Below are 14,334 nucleotides of genomic sequence, written 5' to 3'. Positions count from 1 at the left end.
TTTTCTTAGCAAAGGTACAATAAATTAATGTTTCTTAAGTGATTCAGGTGAACTGTAAATGTGCTTGACAGGGACCTTTGTGTGGCATTTGACAATTCTCATTCCATCCAACTGAGTTCAGTTTTAATAAATGCATTTTTCATTTACATTACTGGATTTTTTTTTTAAATACATCGTAGTATGTCTCAGCTGTTTATGTTACAATCATTTGTTTTATTATTATGATTGCTATTATTACAGAAATGATGGCATATAAATAAGGATCAATTTGTGAAAATAATAAGATTAACTTGAGACTTGTCACAGCTGATTGTACAGACATTTAACATATAGATTTCTTCCTCTACAGTGTATCAAATGTTCATCAAGTCCAAGCTTTACAGTTTTTTTTCTCCCGTATGCAATGAATATACACAATCCTATTTTATGGTTTAGGAATTCAAAGGTCACTGTAGTTCCAGAACTACTTTAGAGATTACAAATCTAGTCTTCCAAATGAGTATCATAACCATGGCTACATCAAGTAACTACATCATTTCCCAGTCCAGATTTCCAAAGTTCTGGTCTATAAAAATATCCAGCTTTAGCCAATTTAGTCAGTTTTAACCAGAACTGCTTTGTTAGTAAGCGCATACACCAGAATAGACTTACATCAGTTATAGTGTTCAGAGCAGTATCTGCACCAATGCTGAAATCTGAACCCGGTACATTGTTGGATACTGTTGCGGGAACCATAACCATTGGAACACAGAATTCATCATATTTCTCACGGGCAGCTGACAATTCCAAAAGTCCGAGGTAAGCCTGTTGGGCACAGGCATTAGGTGAAAAATCAGGATGAATACAATAAGGGCAAGGTTAGAATGATAAAATGGAACGGGCCACAGGGGGAGCCATTTCTACCATGACATACTTCAGCAAGTCAAAACAGTAAGGATCCACTAAAATATGATACACACACACAAAGGGTAAAAAACAGGTACACATTAGAAAATAAACAAATAGAGCACTCAAATAAATAGTTTTGACATAACAAAGTTGCTTTGTACAACACAAAAATACTGCGTAATAGACAGTTCCCCAATCTTCAGGTACTCTTCATTTAAATTCTTACTACTCCTGAACTATACCAACATCCAACAGAGTGGATAAAAAATAATCATGGATGATTCATTGCTTAGGAAGAACCATTTAAGCACATTCTTCTCTACAAACAGTTGACTAACGAATATTTTGCTGAAATAAGACCACTCCCAAAGGTACCATTTTGGTAAAATGTGATGAACGTGAAATATAAGGGGGAAGAAGGGAAAGGAGGGGAAAACATACCTTATCTTAATTACAGATTTTGAAATGCATTACATGAGAAGAATGCCTTAAGTAAAAGACCATAGTACAATTACTACTAAAGCTCAAGAACTTTTTGAGTAGTGTTCTAAGTATTGATACAGTACAGATGAGAGAACTGATGCTTTTTTTTTTTTAATGTAAAATAGCATCATTCCATATCACCTAGTTTATCTGTTTAGTATATCTTGTTTTGCAATTACTAGTCATTGTCTTAAACGGCAACTTCCTACCAGAATTAGTGATTAATACAATTTCTGATCCTAAACATTATTTGTGTTGTATATAAAATACAGTTATAAGCAAATTCATTCTACATGAAGATTGGGTGAAAATTAAAATAGTCTCTTTTTTTTTTTTTGGTCAGGAACTGTATTCCACTTAGACATAAGTTGAAACTTCAGTGTACCTCAAATCCACCAATAACCATAAGAGCGTTAATGTTGTTAGTGCGCATCTGGTCAGCAATCTTCTCCAAATATTTTGCAGGAAGAGTACTGAAAATTATTAAACCAAAAGAAAAAATAAAAACACTTCACAAACACTGCAGCAATAAGAATTAGTTATTAAGCGGTTAACAGTAAACTTTCAGCAGGAATAAAATATTTTTCATTTTACGTATCTATCCATACAAATACTTCTTTCCTGACTTGCTGATGGTAAGGAATCATGTTCAGAAATCATGAGGAAAATATAGGTTCTTAATCCTTCTAAGAGTTAAGTACCTTAGAAAATTTTTCAGTGAGGTCCCAACTCCCATTTTCATTCTCTTTTCAGAGTTGGTACAGTACTATCAAGATACCAAAATTTGAATTTAAAATTTAAAAAAAAAAAATCATTACTTTTTAAAAATAAAAGTTATAAAATACTCAGTGAAAGGAAAAAAGCATTGAATTACATGCAGGTTATAACATACTAGAATTCAACATAGCAATTGGGAAAATATTGACATTACCGTTTGGTACCAAGAATTGATCCTCCTTGACCAGTCCAGCCTCCAACATCTCCCCAGCTGATTTCCTTGATCTTTAATTTAAAGTAGAAAAGAAGATTATGTTAAGTGATTACCCAGTTACGTCTGGCATGCAACAAACAGGCGTAAAGTTGCTGAACCAAATTGTAGGGCACTTTGGCAGCACCAGAAATGAAAATGGCAAAAATAAAAACAAGAGGTTAACTTAAGTTCTCTTGATCTCTTACCAGTCCTTTCCAATTCTATTTGTTCTCTCTTTCTCCAGATCTTGATAAGCCCTGCCTCCTTGTTTGATATGATCCTGTTTTCACATTCTTTTAATGAACATGAAACACAAGCATCTAAAGCTAGCTTTTTGATATTAGTTTTGGGATATATGGCTCTGTAATATTGCTAATTTCATAGCTCTGTAGCAAGTGAATAGTAGTACTCAATATAAACGAATCTATAGGCTCCCCTAGATGAGGAATAGAGATACAATCCGCGTTTAAGTGATTTATGAAATAAAAGAACTTCTAGAATCACTTCTCATGAGAGTGCCACAGAACAGATCTTCCAAGAACATGACCAAGGTGGTAGAGTGGGATGCGATACATGATACAATATTATACTGACCTTTCCTCTAGCAAAACCTTCAAATCCGTCAATGACAGCAAACATTTTATGGCCTTCAGTTATGCCAACTCTCACTGCAGCCCTCACTGCAGCATTCATTCCAGCTGCAGGCGCACCAACATTTAAGACTGCCACGTTAAAATTGGTCTGCAAGAGAAAAACAACAAATTTTAATAAGGACTTTCACTTCTACACCATGTTCTATTTTTCCATTATACACAGATATTAAATATTGGAATGTACGAAAGGAAATTGCATATTGCCAAAAACCATGGAAAATGTAAAGTCAGCAAGAATATACATAAACCTGTTCTCCCCATTTGCACAACGCCATACAAGACTGTGACATTTTCATTTGATTCACAAGTTGTTAATTCAGATTTCTATAACCTGGCTCAGTTAAATTCAAGAAAAATAAACTGCCTAAGCTATTCAACCACTTTCCTATTATCCACTCAAGTTTTGCAATATACAACTAGAATAGCTCAGAAGAGAACAAGAAGTGATTTTGTTCATTCCAGCACCGTAACAGTTAGGCATATGTAATCAGTAAAGATGCACAGCGGCAACTTTTAAATTAGAAGCACCAGCCTGACTTTTAGAGCAGCTGAAGGTATAGCAGGAAACAGGATTGTTCAGCATCTTGATATAATACCACAAATTTCCAGATTATGCCAGATTTTAAAGCATTTCTTACTGATTCAGAATTGATTGCTTACATATAGTGTCATCATCCCCTCCTGCAAGTTTAATAGGTGCTCCATGGAAATTTCTATCCCATTCAAATGGAAGAGTATGATATATCAAGTATACATTTTTAATCTAAAACACAGATAATGTAAGAGAGAAGGTTCTGCTTAAAAACAAAAGTAATAAATATTTTGCTACATGATATACATTCCGTGAGCATTTAGTCTCCTTTTGTATTTGTTGGTTATCAACTGCATTCTAGATAAAACAACAGTGTAAATGGATGTAAGCATTGCTGACTCAGCAATAAAAGTGACTATATTCATGAAATCTAGCGACAAAATAGGACATTAAAAATCTGTCTTATTGCAACGGACAATTCTAAGCCATAACAGTTTCAAATTAAGAACTCTTTCTTTAATGGATTTACATTGCCGTACTAATAAATCCAAGACCATTCAGACCAAAGATTCTTTTCCAAAGAGAAAAAAGAAAAAAATCAATGCTTCCATTAAAAAATAAAAATATAAATAATCACACATAGAATTGCTTTGTAAACAAAGTAAGGGTAAACAAAGCAAGAGTACTCTACATGTGTAAAATTCTAGCAAGCATCTTTGGATTTAAATTGAACTTTAAAATGTGAAATGCCATATTTCTGTACATGAAGCATTACTTGAAATATAAAACATTAACAGATAAATCTCAGACCGCTGTCTTTGATTAAGAAAAGGTCAGACAATATAAATCACTAACACCCAAAATGAATTATATTTTTATCATGTGAATAAATATCTATTTAAATCTGAGGAAGGCACTGTAATTTATCAACAGTTTTATACTTACAACTTCGAAATTAATACTGACAGCAAAATATAAGCAAGGAATTAAAACTTGACATGCCTGACCTTTTAGGAAATGTGCTTAGCAAAACAGAATTTAAATGATATCAAACTACACAAGAAAAATGCAAGAAAAGTTGACAGCCTGAATTTATATACTGAAATTCATCATGCTTTACGCCAGTTGCATGATCTTAAATTTTTAAAAATCATTAATATGACGAAATTTTAACAGTTCAGTACCAGGGAAGATCTAGAAGTTACTTGGTTTACTCTGGAAGATGGGAATACAAAACAAAAACAAAACAACAAACACAGACAGCAATTGTTAAACAACAATTAGTCAAACAAAAAGAAATAAAAGGATGTATGCTCTTTGTTTTATTTTAAACTTTAGTACAATCAAAAGGACTGTACAAAAAGGTAAAGGAAGCATAAGAGTAAAATATTTGTACATAGTAACACAGCTAAAGCAGAGCATTTAGTAGACTCTAGTGATCTGACCAGCTGAGCCTTTTCCTCAACAGTTTATCTGGTTTTTAATTCCCCTCCAACTCCTTTTAGTGAAGCACACAGATTTGAATGGTGCAGTCAAATCTAAGTACTTGTTATTTATTCCAAATGACCTACAACTCCTTCTAGTGTCATCCATCATAAAAGGATATAGTGAAACTACTGTAAAACAAAACAGGCTCTAAAGTTAGTTATTGTTAAATTGTTTGTTACAAGCATTTTTCTTCCATTATAATAATTAACTAATTTTACAAAATGTCCTACAGCATAGATTTGAAGACAGTACTAAGTGGGTGGGAGAAAAAAGATTTGTTAAGAAACCCCAATGGCGGACAGGCATTGTACACATTCAAAACTCCTCACCTTTGGAAGCTCAGCATCTGGCTTTTTGTGTGATAGTAATTTGTAGGTGTTAAGGTTGTTTTCAAAGCTCCTAAATAATGAATAAATAAATTAAACATCATAAATTTTTTGGATACATAGTTATTTTCAAGGAAATAGTGAACTTTTTTCCTAAGCTGCTCAAAAGTATCCTAACATACAGAATATGCTTTTAAGATAGTATATCCTATAGTAAATAAATATATATTATTACATAACATGTAAGTATATGTACACTGCAGGAAAACTAACAGCTGCTTAGAAACACTCATCTTAAGCAGGTTTGGTTTCAAAACTCTGAAAAAACAAGCACATGCTTGCAATCAGCCAGTTCATACATACATACATACAACAGCAGTTCTTTTTTCTGTAACTAGTTATCTTAATATCAGTCATTAAGACTACTGTTTTCTTTGGTTTGTGTAGTGTTTTTTTACTTGTTTTAAACACAGATAAGAGTTTCAATTATTGCTTTGCACAGAAACAGATGAAAACTAAATTATTTAAAATAAAAAAGCACTGGCAGAACTGGAGAACAATGCAGCATTTTCTAGAGCAAATAAACTGATATGAGTGGCAATACCTCCCACGAAGCCTCACAGCCTCAACAAATCTTCCTTCATCCATGGCTTTCTGCACTTCTTGAGTCTTAAAAAAACAATTTTATTATTGAACATGTTTGAAAAATGTAGAAAGTTATTTATCTAGTATTTCTGTAAACGCATTCTGAAATAGCTTTCTAAAGGGAAAAAAAATGAAAAATTGATACTTCAAACATAACATAAAAAGCTACAGGCTTGGGGTAGAGTGGCTGGAAAACTGCACGGAGGAGAAGGATCTGGGGGTGTTGGTCGACACTTGGCAGAACATGAGCTGGCCGTGTGCCCAGGTGGCAAAGAAGGCCAACGCCATCCTGGCTTGTATCAAAAATAATGTATCCAGCAGGACCAGGGAGATGATCATCCCTCTGTACTCACTCTGAGTACTGTGTTCAGCTGTGGGCCCCTGAAAACAACAAGGCTCCGGAGAAGTCTGGTGAATAGGAGGCTCAGGGGAGACATTGTTCTCTACAACTCCCTAAAAGGCGGTTGTGGAAAGGTGAGGGTCATACTCTTCTCTCTGGTTAATAGTGATAGGAGAAGAGGGAATGGCCTCAAGGGGAAGAACCAGAGGAGGTTCAGATTGGATATTAGGAAGAATGAGTGGTTAGGCATCGACAGGTTGCCCAGGGAAGTGGTGGAGTCACCATTCCTAGAGATGTTTAAGGAAAGGGTAAATGTAGTACTTAAGGATGTCGTTTAATGGGCAGCACTGATGGTAGGTGGATGGCTGATCTTAGAAGTCTTTTCCAACCTTAATGATTCTATGATCTTATTGTAAATCACAGTGAACAAGAGAAAAACAAAGAACAAACTGACACCTGAAGAAGTTTCCCTGGAGAAACAAGCGTAACTATTTCACATTTTCTCAGTTTAAGCTGAGGTAGCACTGCACAGTTTTGGTGGAGAAACTAGAGCAACATGTAAGATGTGTAAATGGATGCAACAATTCATCATGTGCTTCCATCGTATGCAAAATTATTTCTTGATTGGTGGCTCGCAAATAATTAGTAACAGAGAACACACATGGTGTTCATTATTCCAAAACGTGAGTAAGCGTTGCATACATTCCCATTGGCATTTTAACTACAACAGACCATTGATTATAGTACACAGTGCTCTGTTATAGTTAATGAATAACTATAAAATGTCTTTTTGCCAGAAACTCACCATCTGCACACACTCCATCAAAGGCAGACGGACAGCCTGGTTTCCAGACAGGGACACAACACAGGCAGGAGTATCTGGAGTAGCTTCTAAAAGTGCAAGCACAGCTTCCACACCCATTCGGCTTGCCTGAAAATAGAAAACGTTCTAGTGTTCAAGCAAGCATTTCAAAGCAAAAGGCTTCCAACCACAAAACTGTTCAAGATTTCTCTGCAAATCAAGTTGAAACAAAATATTATTTTCAAGTGAAGTTGTAGCAGCTTAATACCACATCAGAATATAAAATGTGCAAGATTGATCTTGCAGCTTTGCTTATTAGCCCTACTGCAATTTTATTTATTTATTTTTTTACACAAAGCTCTTTGCTATTCTAAATTTGAGGTTTTCAGACAGTTAATTTGCAACCTCCTTCTCTCCAGTAAAAAAAAAAAAATCAAAAATCTATACAGAAGGTGTAGTTCAGCTAGTCAGTGTGAAACCACCACAAATGATCAACTGTGAAGAAAGTGAAAGCATACTATTTACTTCTACCATGTGGTGTCAAAAGAAGTTATCATAGGTTCACTCACCAAAATTCTATCAAAAGCTGAAGGAGTTCCACCTCTTTGCACATGACCCAAGATAGTTACTCGGGTGTCAAACCCAAGCCGCTGAACCACAAGCTGAAAAGAATTTCATAGTGTAATGGTTTTATTAGCATAACTATTTTATATATTCATGCATTACTCAGTTTCAAGTATTACTATAAAAACAGAAAATCTAACATACTGTACATTATTAATGTCAACTTTTGTATGTTTTCATTACTGATAAGTGAGGTTTTATGTCTTTCTTAAACTAGAATGAAACTCCAGGTTCCCAATCTAAAAGTGCATCTTATTTAATAACAGCAAACCAATTCCTTAAATTGCAATACTATAACTATATATGCCTGCAATTACCGATTTGAGAAGACTTCCAGATTCAGTATCAATATATACAATAATGAAATGTTTTGAACTGTTGTCTTATTTTATGAATAGAAAAGATCCTAACGAACAGCCACTGAAATAATTTCCCTTTAAATGTAAACTGGATAAAAAAGTACAAATATAAAATACAACCAGCAATACATCTACGAATCTGTTTTATATGAATCATTCTTGCATCAAGAGAAGCATGGCCAGCAGGTCAAGGGAAGTGATTTTGCCCCTCTACTCTGCTCTCTTGAGATACCATGAAGATGCTCAGAGGGCTGGAGCACCTCCCCTACAAGGACAGGTGGAGAGAGCTCAGGCTCTTCAGCCTGCAGAAGAGAAGGCTCTGGGGGAACCTCACAGCAGCCTTCCAGTACCTGAAAGGGGCCTACAGGAAAGCCGGGGATGGAGTTTTTGTAAGGGCATGTAGTGACAGGATGAGGGGAAACGGCTTCAAACTGGAAGAGGTTAGGTTTAGACTAGATATTAGGAAGAAATTCTTTACTGTGAGGGTGGTGAGACACTGGAACAGGTTGCCCAGCAAGGCTGTAAATGCCCCCTCTCTGCAAGCATTCAAGGCCAGGCTAGATGGGGCTTTGAGCAACCTGGTCTAGAGGGAGGTGTCCTTGCCTATAGCAGGGGCTTGGAACTAGATGATCTTAAAGGTCTCTTCCAACCCAAACCATTCTACAATTCTACAATCGATTTACATTATAGAAACGCTGTTAGTAAAAAACCTCCCTATTATGGACAAACAAAAAGTGCATCTTAAGGATATTGACACTTACATCCTTAACCTTCTCTGATGTTATAGGTTTGTTGTGGCAATCAATAGCTCCTTCTGCTACAATAATAATATTCAGTCTTTTCTTTCGTGCACGGTTCTACAGTAAAAACAAAAGCATAACCATATAAGAAAAAAAAAAATTCACAGCACAATTTTAAAAGCAATTACTATACATTAAGAAACATTCCCTCTCCTTGCAGTTTATACTTGACCACTTCACAGTTCTCATACATTTCATTTTCATACAGGGCTTTTCACTGATGAACTGAAACATCTTCTATCGAATGAATAAGGAAAGATGCTGAAAGGTCTGATCACATTGCTAAATCACTGTTTTCAAACAAGTTTCTGCAAAAAATCAAAACACAATAATACATTACCTCTGAAAGCTTAACACACATTGAATCCTCCCATCCTTCTTCTGGTGGGTATTCAGGAATAAATACCCAATCTGCACCACAAGCTAAGGCACTGACAAGAGCTAAATACCTAATAAATATGACAAAAATAATTAGACATTTATTGTTCAGATTTCTTGATCTTCCATAATTATATCTGTATGAGACACAAACTTCTGAAAACAATACATACCCACAGTGTCTCCCCATAACCTCCAGAACAAATGTCCTCTGATGGCTGTAAAAAAAAAAAAAAAAAAAAGTGTAAGAATAACTCACTGCATCTCAGAAATCCAGTCCAAATTCCTGGACAGCTGATATTAGGAAACACACTCTGTTTGCCATGTTACCAAACAAAATTAATTTGCAAAATAAAAGATCATATTGAACTATGTATTTAAATTGCATATCTTTCATAACCTAATTTACACTTCACTCTAAAATAAATAAAAGTAGTTAGGAGAGAAGAGGTGAACATCCTCTAGAAACATAAGTGATGTAAATGCATAGTTAATAATTTTAAGGATACAACTGTAGAAGAACTTTCTTGTCTGTTTGGTTTTAAAGTGCATAAGAATATATAATTTAATTGCTTAAACTTTGCCTGAGGAAAGTTTACACAGAAATGGATACTGTCTGAATCTTCTCTAGAATATTATGTCAAGGAAAGATTAAAAACAAAAACTGAAGCCTTCCCCTAAAGCTGACATGGCCTTTACAGTCAGATGTTTGAAGTACTGCCACAATAGGAAGGGTAGAAAAACAGGTGCAAAGAGACCAAGATATGTGAAAGATAGCTTACATTCACACTCAGTAAGTACTATGTATATCAGTTACCTAACATCTTAAGATGAACATATATCCTCCATTACTATACAGCAACAGTAAACAAGATTTGAAGAATAAACAACCACACATTTGTTAGAGTTTTCTATAACGTGCACAGTTTACCTTTGTGCAGTGGTCATGATGGCATCCACAACTTCAATGATTCTGTGCAAGGCTGAGTCAGTACCTATGGTCATATCAGTGCCACAGAAGTCATTGTCTATGGATCCAACCATTCCCACAATGTTAAGATAAGCATATTTCTTAACAGCCTCTTCATCAATCTTTCCTGTAAAAACAAAAATATCCAGAGAAGGATCTGGATTAATATTAAGTTAGATTGAACTTAATAAAACTCAACGTTATTAGATACATTGCTCGGCTGCTCTACAAATTAAACATATCCAAACATTAACTGCTATTTAGATATTTCAAGTAACAAGGTTAGTCAAAAGTATAACGGAAAACCAATCAAACAACCAACCAAAAGAATCCTGCATACAACTCCTTATGATAAGGAGGGAAACAAGAGCTTTTCAGTTCACTTTAAAGTGTCAATAGATAATCATGTCTTGTAACCAAACTTAAAATTGATGGTTGGGATATAACAGTATCTAATTTGGAGTATCAGTGTCTGACATGCAATGAAGAAGTAAAGTGATGCAAAATGAATGAGAGCGGGCATATGCGAGCAATCATCACATCTAATTTACACTTTTAAAGACTTCTGCATCACTGAAAGGCTCTGATTTCCTGATTAATAAGTAAATATAATAGAAAAGCTCCTATTGTCAGTTTTAGTATATGTCTCCATAAGCATCAGTGAAAACGCTGAATCACCCAAGAGTTCTAAAGGATCTCAAGGACAAATTATCTTAGCTGCTTCAGTGCTTAAAACTACCTTAGTATCTGTGGAGGGGATTGTAGCAAATATAATAACAGATTTTTAATGTGAGATTCAAGACTACATATTTGTATGTTTAATGGCTATAGCAAAGAAAACATTAGAAATCATAACAGAAAATATAACTAATGTTCTTGCAGATAAATATAGCATTCTGAAGAAGAGTCAAAATGTTTTCTATCAATGTATGCAATGTTTTACAAACTGTTTCTAGTGTTCTGTAAGTGAAATCACACAAATAAGGGACATCTGGTTGACATATTCTACTTAGATTACCTAAAAGCCAATGACAAGGTCCATCCCCAGAGGATTTTGGAGAAACTGAAAAGTCACAGCATAGGAGAGAAGGCTTTTGCATGGAATAAATTATATGAAATAGAGAATGAAAAATAAAAAACAGAAGGCTGTAGTAAATGCAGATTCTTGCATCTAAGGAAGGTAACCAATGGAGTACTACAGAGGTCTGTACTGTTCAGTATATTCAGCAATAACCTAGAACAGGGAACGAGCAGAAAGGTGCCTGAGCTTACTGACCAAACTGAGTTATTTGGGCTCTAAGGGTGTGGGGTGTCCGTGAAGAAACAAAGAAGCAAGACACAATGACCAGTAAAGTATCAGGTGTACTTCACTGTAGATAAATGTAAACTAATCCACATGAAAAACATATCCTAACATCAAAAATAAAATAATGCTGTTTTCATTAATGAATCAGCACCAGTGCCCAGTAGCCATCAAAAAAAAGGCAAAAAAAAAATCAAAATATTAGAAAATATTAGGAAAATATCAGAACAAAACAAAGATCATTATACTACTGTGTAGATCCACGGTTTGCCCTCATCTTGAATACTGGGTGCAGCTCGGGTCGTCCCCACTTCAAAAAGGATATGGTAGAACTGGAAAAGGTTCAGAGAAGGGCAAGAAAGATGATCATAGATACAGAATTTCTATGTAAGGAACAACTAAGCAAAGGACTCTTTCTTCTAGAAAAGAGATGAAAGAAAGTACAACAGTTGTAAAATCTCAGCTGGCAAACAGAGAGGAATCAGGATTGATCATTCACTGTTTGTTCTGTTAAAAACTAGAAGACACCAAATGAAACTAGGAACAAGCAGGATCAAAATAAATAGGAGGAGAAGATTCTTCACAATCTTCACAAATTCCTTGAAGCTGTAAAACTCATTGCTACACAATGTATCAGCAAAAATCTGTATATGTTCAAGGAGACTGTATGCATTCATGGAAGAAAAGTTCCTTAAAGGACTGGTAACAGCATCTGGTTCAGTGAGTCCTGAAGACAGAAACTGATGGAACCTAGGAAAAGAACTTATATATTCTGAATAACATATAGCATCAACACAGCATTATTCAAGCTTGCTCTGTCGTACTTTTCACTAAACATTCTTTGGATGCTATCAAAAATGACTAATAGGCTGCATGCATTTTTACCAACAGATACAATGTTCTGACTTTAAACAGAGGCATATAGGCAGGAAAACATCATAATTTAATAACAACCAAGTGTGTAACTTGTAGGAAAGAATTTACCATCTCAGTTTGTACTTGAAGAGAAGGTGCTTTCCTAGTAGAAGGTTTAAAGTTCATGACCTGAAAATGGTTCATAATTGGGAAAACAAACAAAGAAACCACACAGATAGTTGTCCAGTCGTTTATTTGGTCTTTTTCAGCATTTGTGGTGTACAGGAAAGGATGCACAGAAATCAAGAACTATTACATTATGAAGAGATATGCAATTATGTAGAACACATGCATATCCTCTAAATATAGTTTGTGAATAATTAGTTACAGTACATAACTTCTCTAGAGACTGAACTGTAAGTCTGGTTGGTCTACATGCCAACTTACCCTTCTGTGCTAGCTCTTCTAGAAGTCCGCTCCATTCTTCACGGAACAGGTTGGCACCAGTTAAGCTACCATCTCCACCGATCACACAAAGATTAGTGATTCCTCTCTGAACCAAGTTGTAAGCTGCCTGCAGGCGGCCCTCCCGGGTACGAAAGGATTTGCAGCGGGCACTGCCAATAACTGTACCTCCCTAGAAAAAGGGAACATAAAGGGAACTTTTTAAAGTTGCATTAATGATGACTAGTTACTTCATAGCATAACCTCCATTTTAATTCCACAGTGAGGAAAAAGTAATAAAAACAATTACCAAGCTTGTGGGAAATTATGCTCTCGGGAGTGGATACGCACAGTAGGGAAAAGAGAAACACTCAAAAATGATTGAACTACCCTTGAAACAAAATGTTAAATTATTTGGGCTTAATTTCAGTAGTATTCAAATTAATTATCTAATATTTACTCACATGTGATAACAAAGGTGAATGATACAAGGCTAAGTAGTCAAGATTCAGATGAATTTGATTCAGTGAAATTGCTTTTAACAAAATATATGAACAGGAACAAAAAGGATTGATCAATCCCTAAGGCTCAAAATTAGCATTTATTGCGCCTCCAAGGAACTTCTGAGAAGAAGAATGTTCAATTTTCTATTTCATTAATGTATATACTGCATATATTAATCTGACTTTAAAAAAAATCTTCCTCCAGAAACAGAAGTAATTATTTTCAAAAATGCCAAGAACATCTCTATGTACATGTGGACATTCTCAAAACATAACATGTAATATAACTGAGAAAACATACCAAGCTAGGTATTTTCATATTTAAAAAAAATTAGTTGTAAGTGGAAAAGAGACTGCATTTGAAACAATGTACTACAACTTGTTCTAATTAAAGAGAAATATATATCAGGCTGAGAAACCTTTTATCAGAACAACTAAATATATTATCAGCTCCACTGTTGCTCGGAAAGATGTTATTCTTGCAGTACGTATTCAGCATGCCTACTTCTGCTGCTGCCTTTGCTCATCCATCCTTGGCCATATCACCTCAATTTTCTTTTTAATCATAAGGCCACAGATTATACCAGATGGACAGAGGATAAAACAAACATACAAAATACACGCATGTATAAGATCTTGCAGCATTCCAGGCTTTTTCTGCCTTTTTTTTTTAAAGCTTATTTTTCTCTGCTGTTTTATGTCTATTATATTAGCTTTACAGATAATTCCATAGAAACATCCAGTTCAGCTGGAGATAGACAGTTTTCAGAAAGCCAGTCAAGCAATAAGGCCTCCTTGCCAAACACAACATCTGCTCTGGAAGAGGCAACAATATTACCATGCTGAGGAGAAGTGTAAGAAGACACAAATGGCCAAGCCGCAGAGCATTGTAACACAAAGCAGCTCCAGATATCTGAGCTCCAGATAACTGTACTATAATCACACCCATTACTATAATTCTAGATTAATTT

General features: G+C 35.1%; 1 protein-coding gene across 7 annotated transcripts in view; it reads right to left on the bottom strand.

Moving 5' to 3' along the window:
* Nucleotides 1-14,334, bottom strand: part of PFKP (phosphofructokinase, platelet) — a 41,893-nt gene that overhangs the window by 13,584 nt on the left and 13,975 nt on the right. For 5 of the 7 annotated variants that reach the window (XM_021385709.1, XM_021385708.1, XM_021385713.1 and 2 more), the window contains 13 exons: nt 12,864-13,053; nt 10,220-10,385; nt 9,462-9,506; nt 9,251-9,359; nt 8,872-8,967; nt 7,697-7,789; nt 7,131-7,256; nt 5,945-6,009; nt 5,344-5,413; nt 2,936-3,082; nt 2,303-2,373; nt 1,757-1,844; nt 652-804 (listed from right to left, as the gene is read on the bottom strand). In XM_021385709.1, the coding sequence (XP_021241384.1) occupies nt 652-804; nt 1,757-1,844; nt 2,303-2,373; nt 2,936-3,082; nt 5,344-5,413; nt 5,945-6,009; nt 7,131-7,256; nt 7,697-7,789; nt 8,872-8,967; nt 9,251-9,359; nt 9,462-9,506; nt 10,220-10,385; nt 12,864-13,053 (1,419 nt within the window). The remainder of the gene's footprint in view (nt 1-651; nt 805-1,756; nt 1,845-2,302; nt 2,374-2,935; nt 3,083-5,343; nt 5,414-5,944; nt 6,010-7,130; nt 7,257-7,696; nt 7,790-8,871; nt 8,968-9,250; nt 9,360-9,461; nt 9,507-10,219; nt 10,386-12,863; nt 13,054-14,334) is intronic. The other 2 variants (XM_021385711.1, XM_021385714.1) reach the window with 1 other exon arrangement.

Source organism: Numida meleagris, chromosome 2, assembly GCF_002078875.1.
Source record: "Numida meleagris isolate 19003 breed g44 Domestic line chromosome 2, NumMel1.0, whole genome shotgun sequence".
Taxonomy (NCBI): domain Eukaryota; kingdom Metazoa; phylum Chordata; class Aves; order Galliformes; family Numididae; genus Numida; species Numida meleagris.
This window is presented reverse-complemented; position numbering and strand designations above follow the sequence as displayed.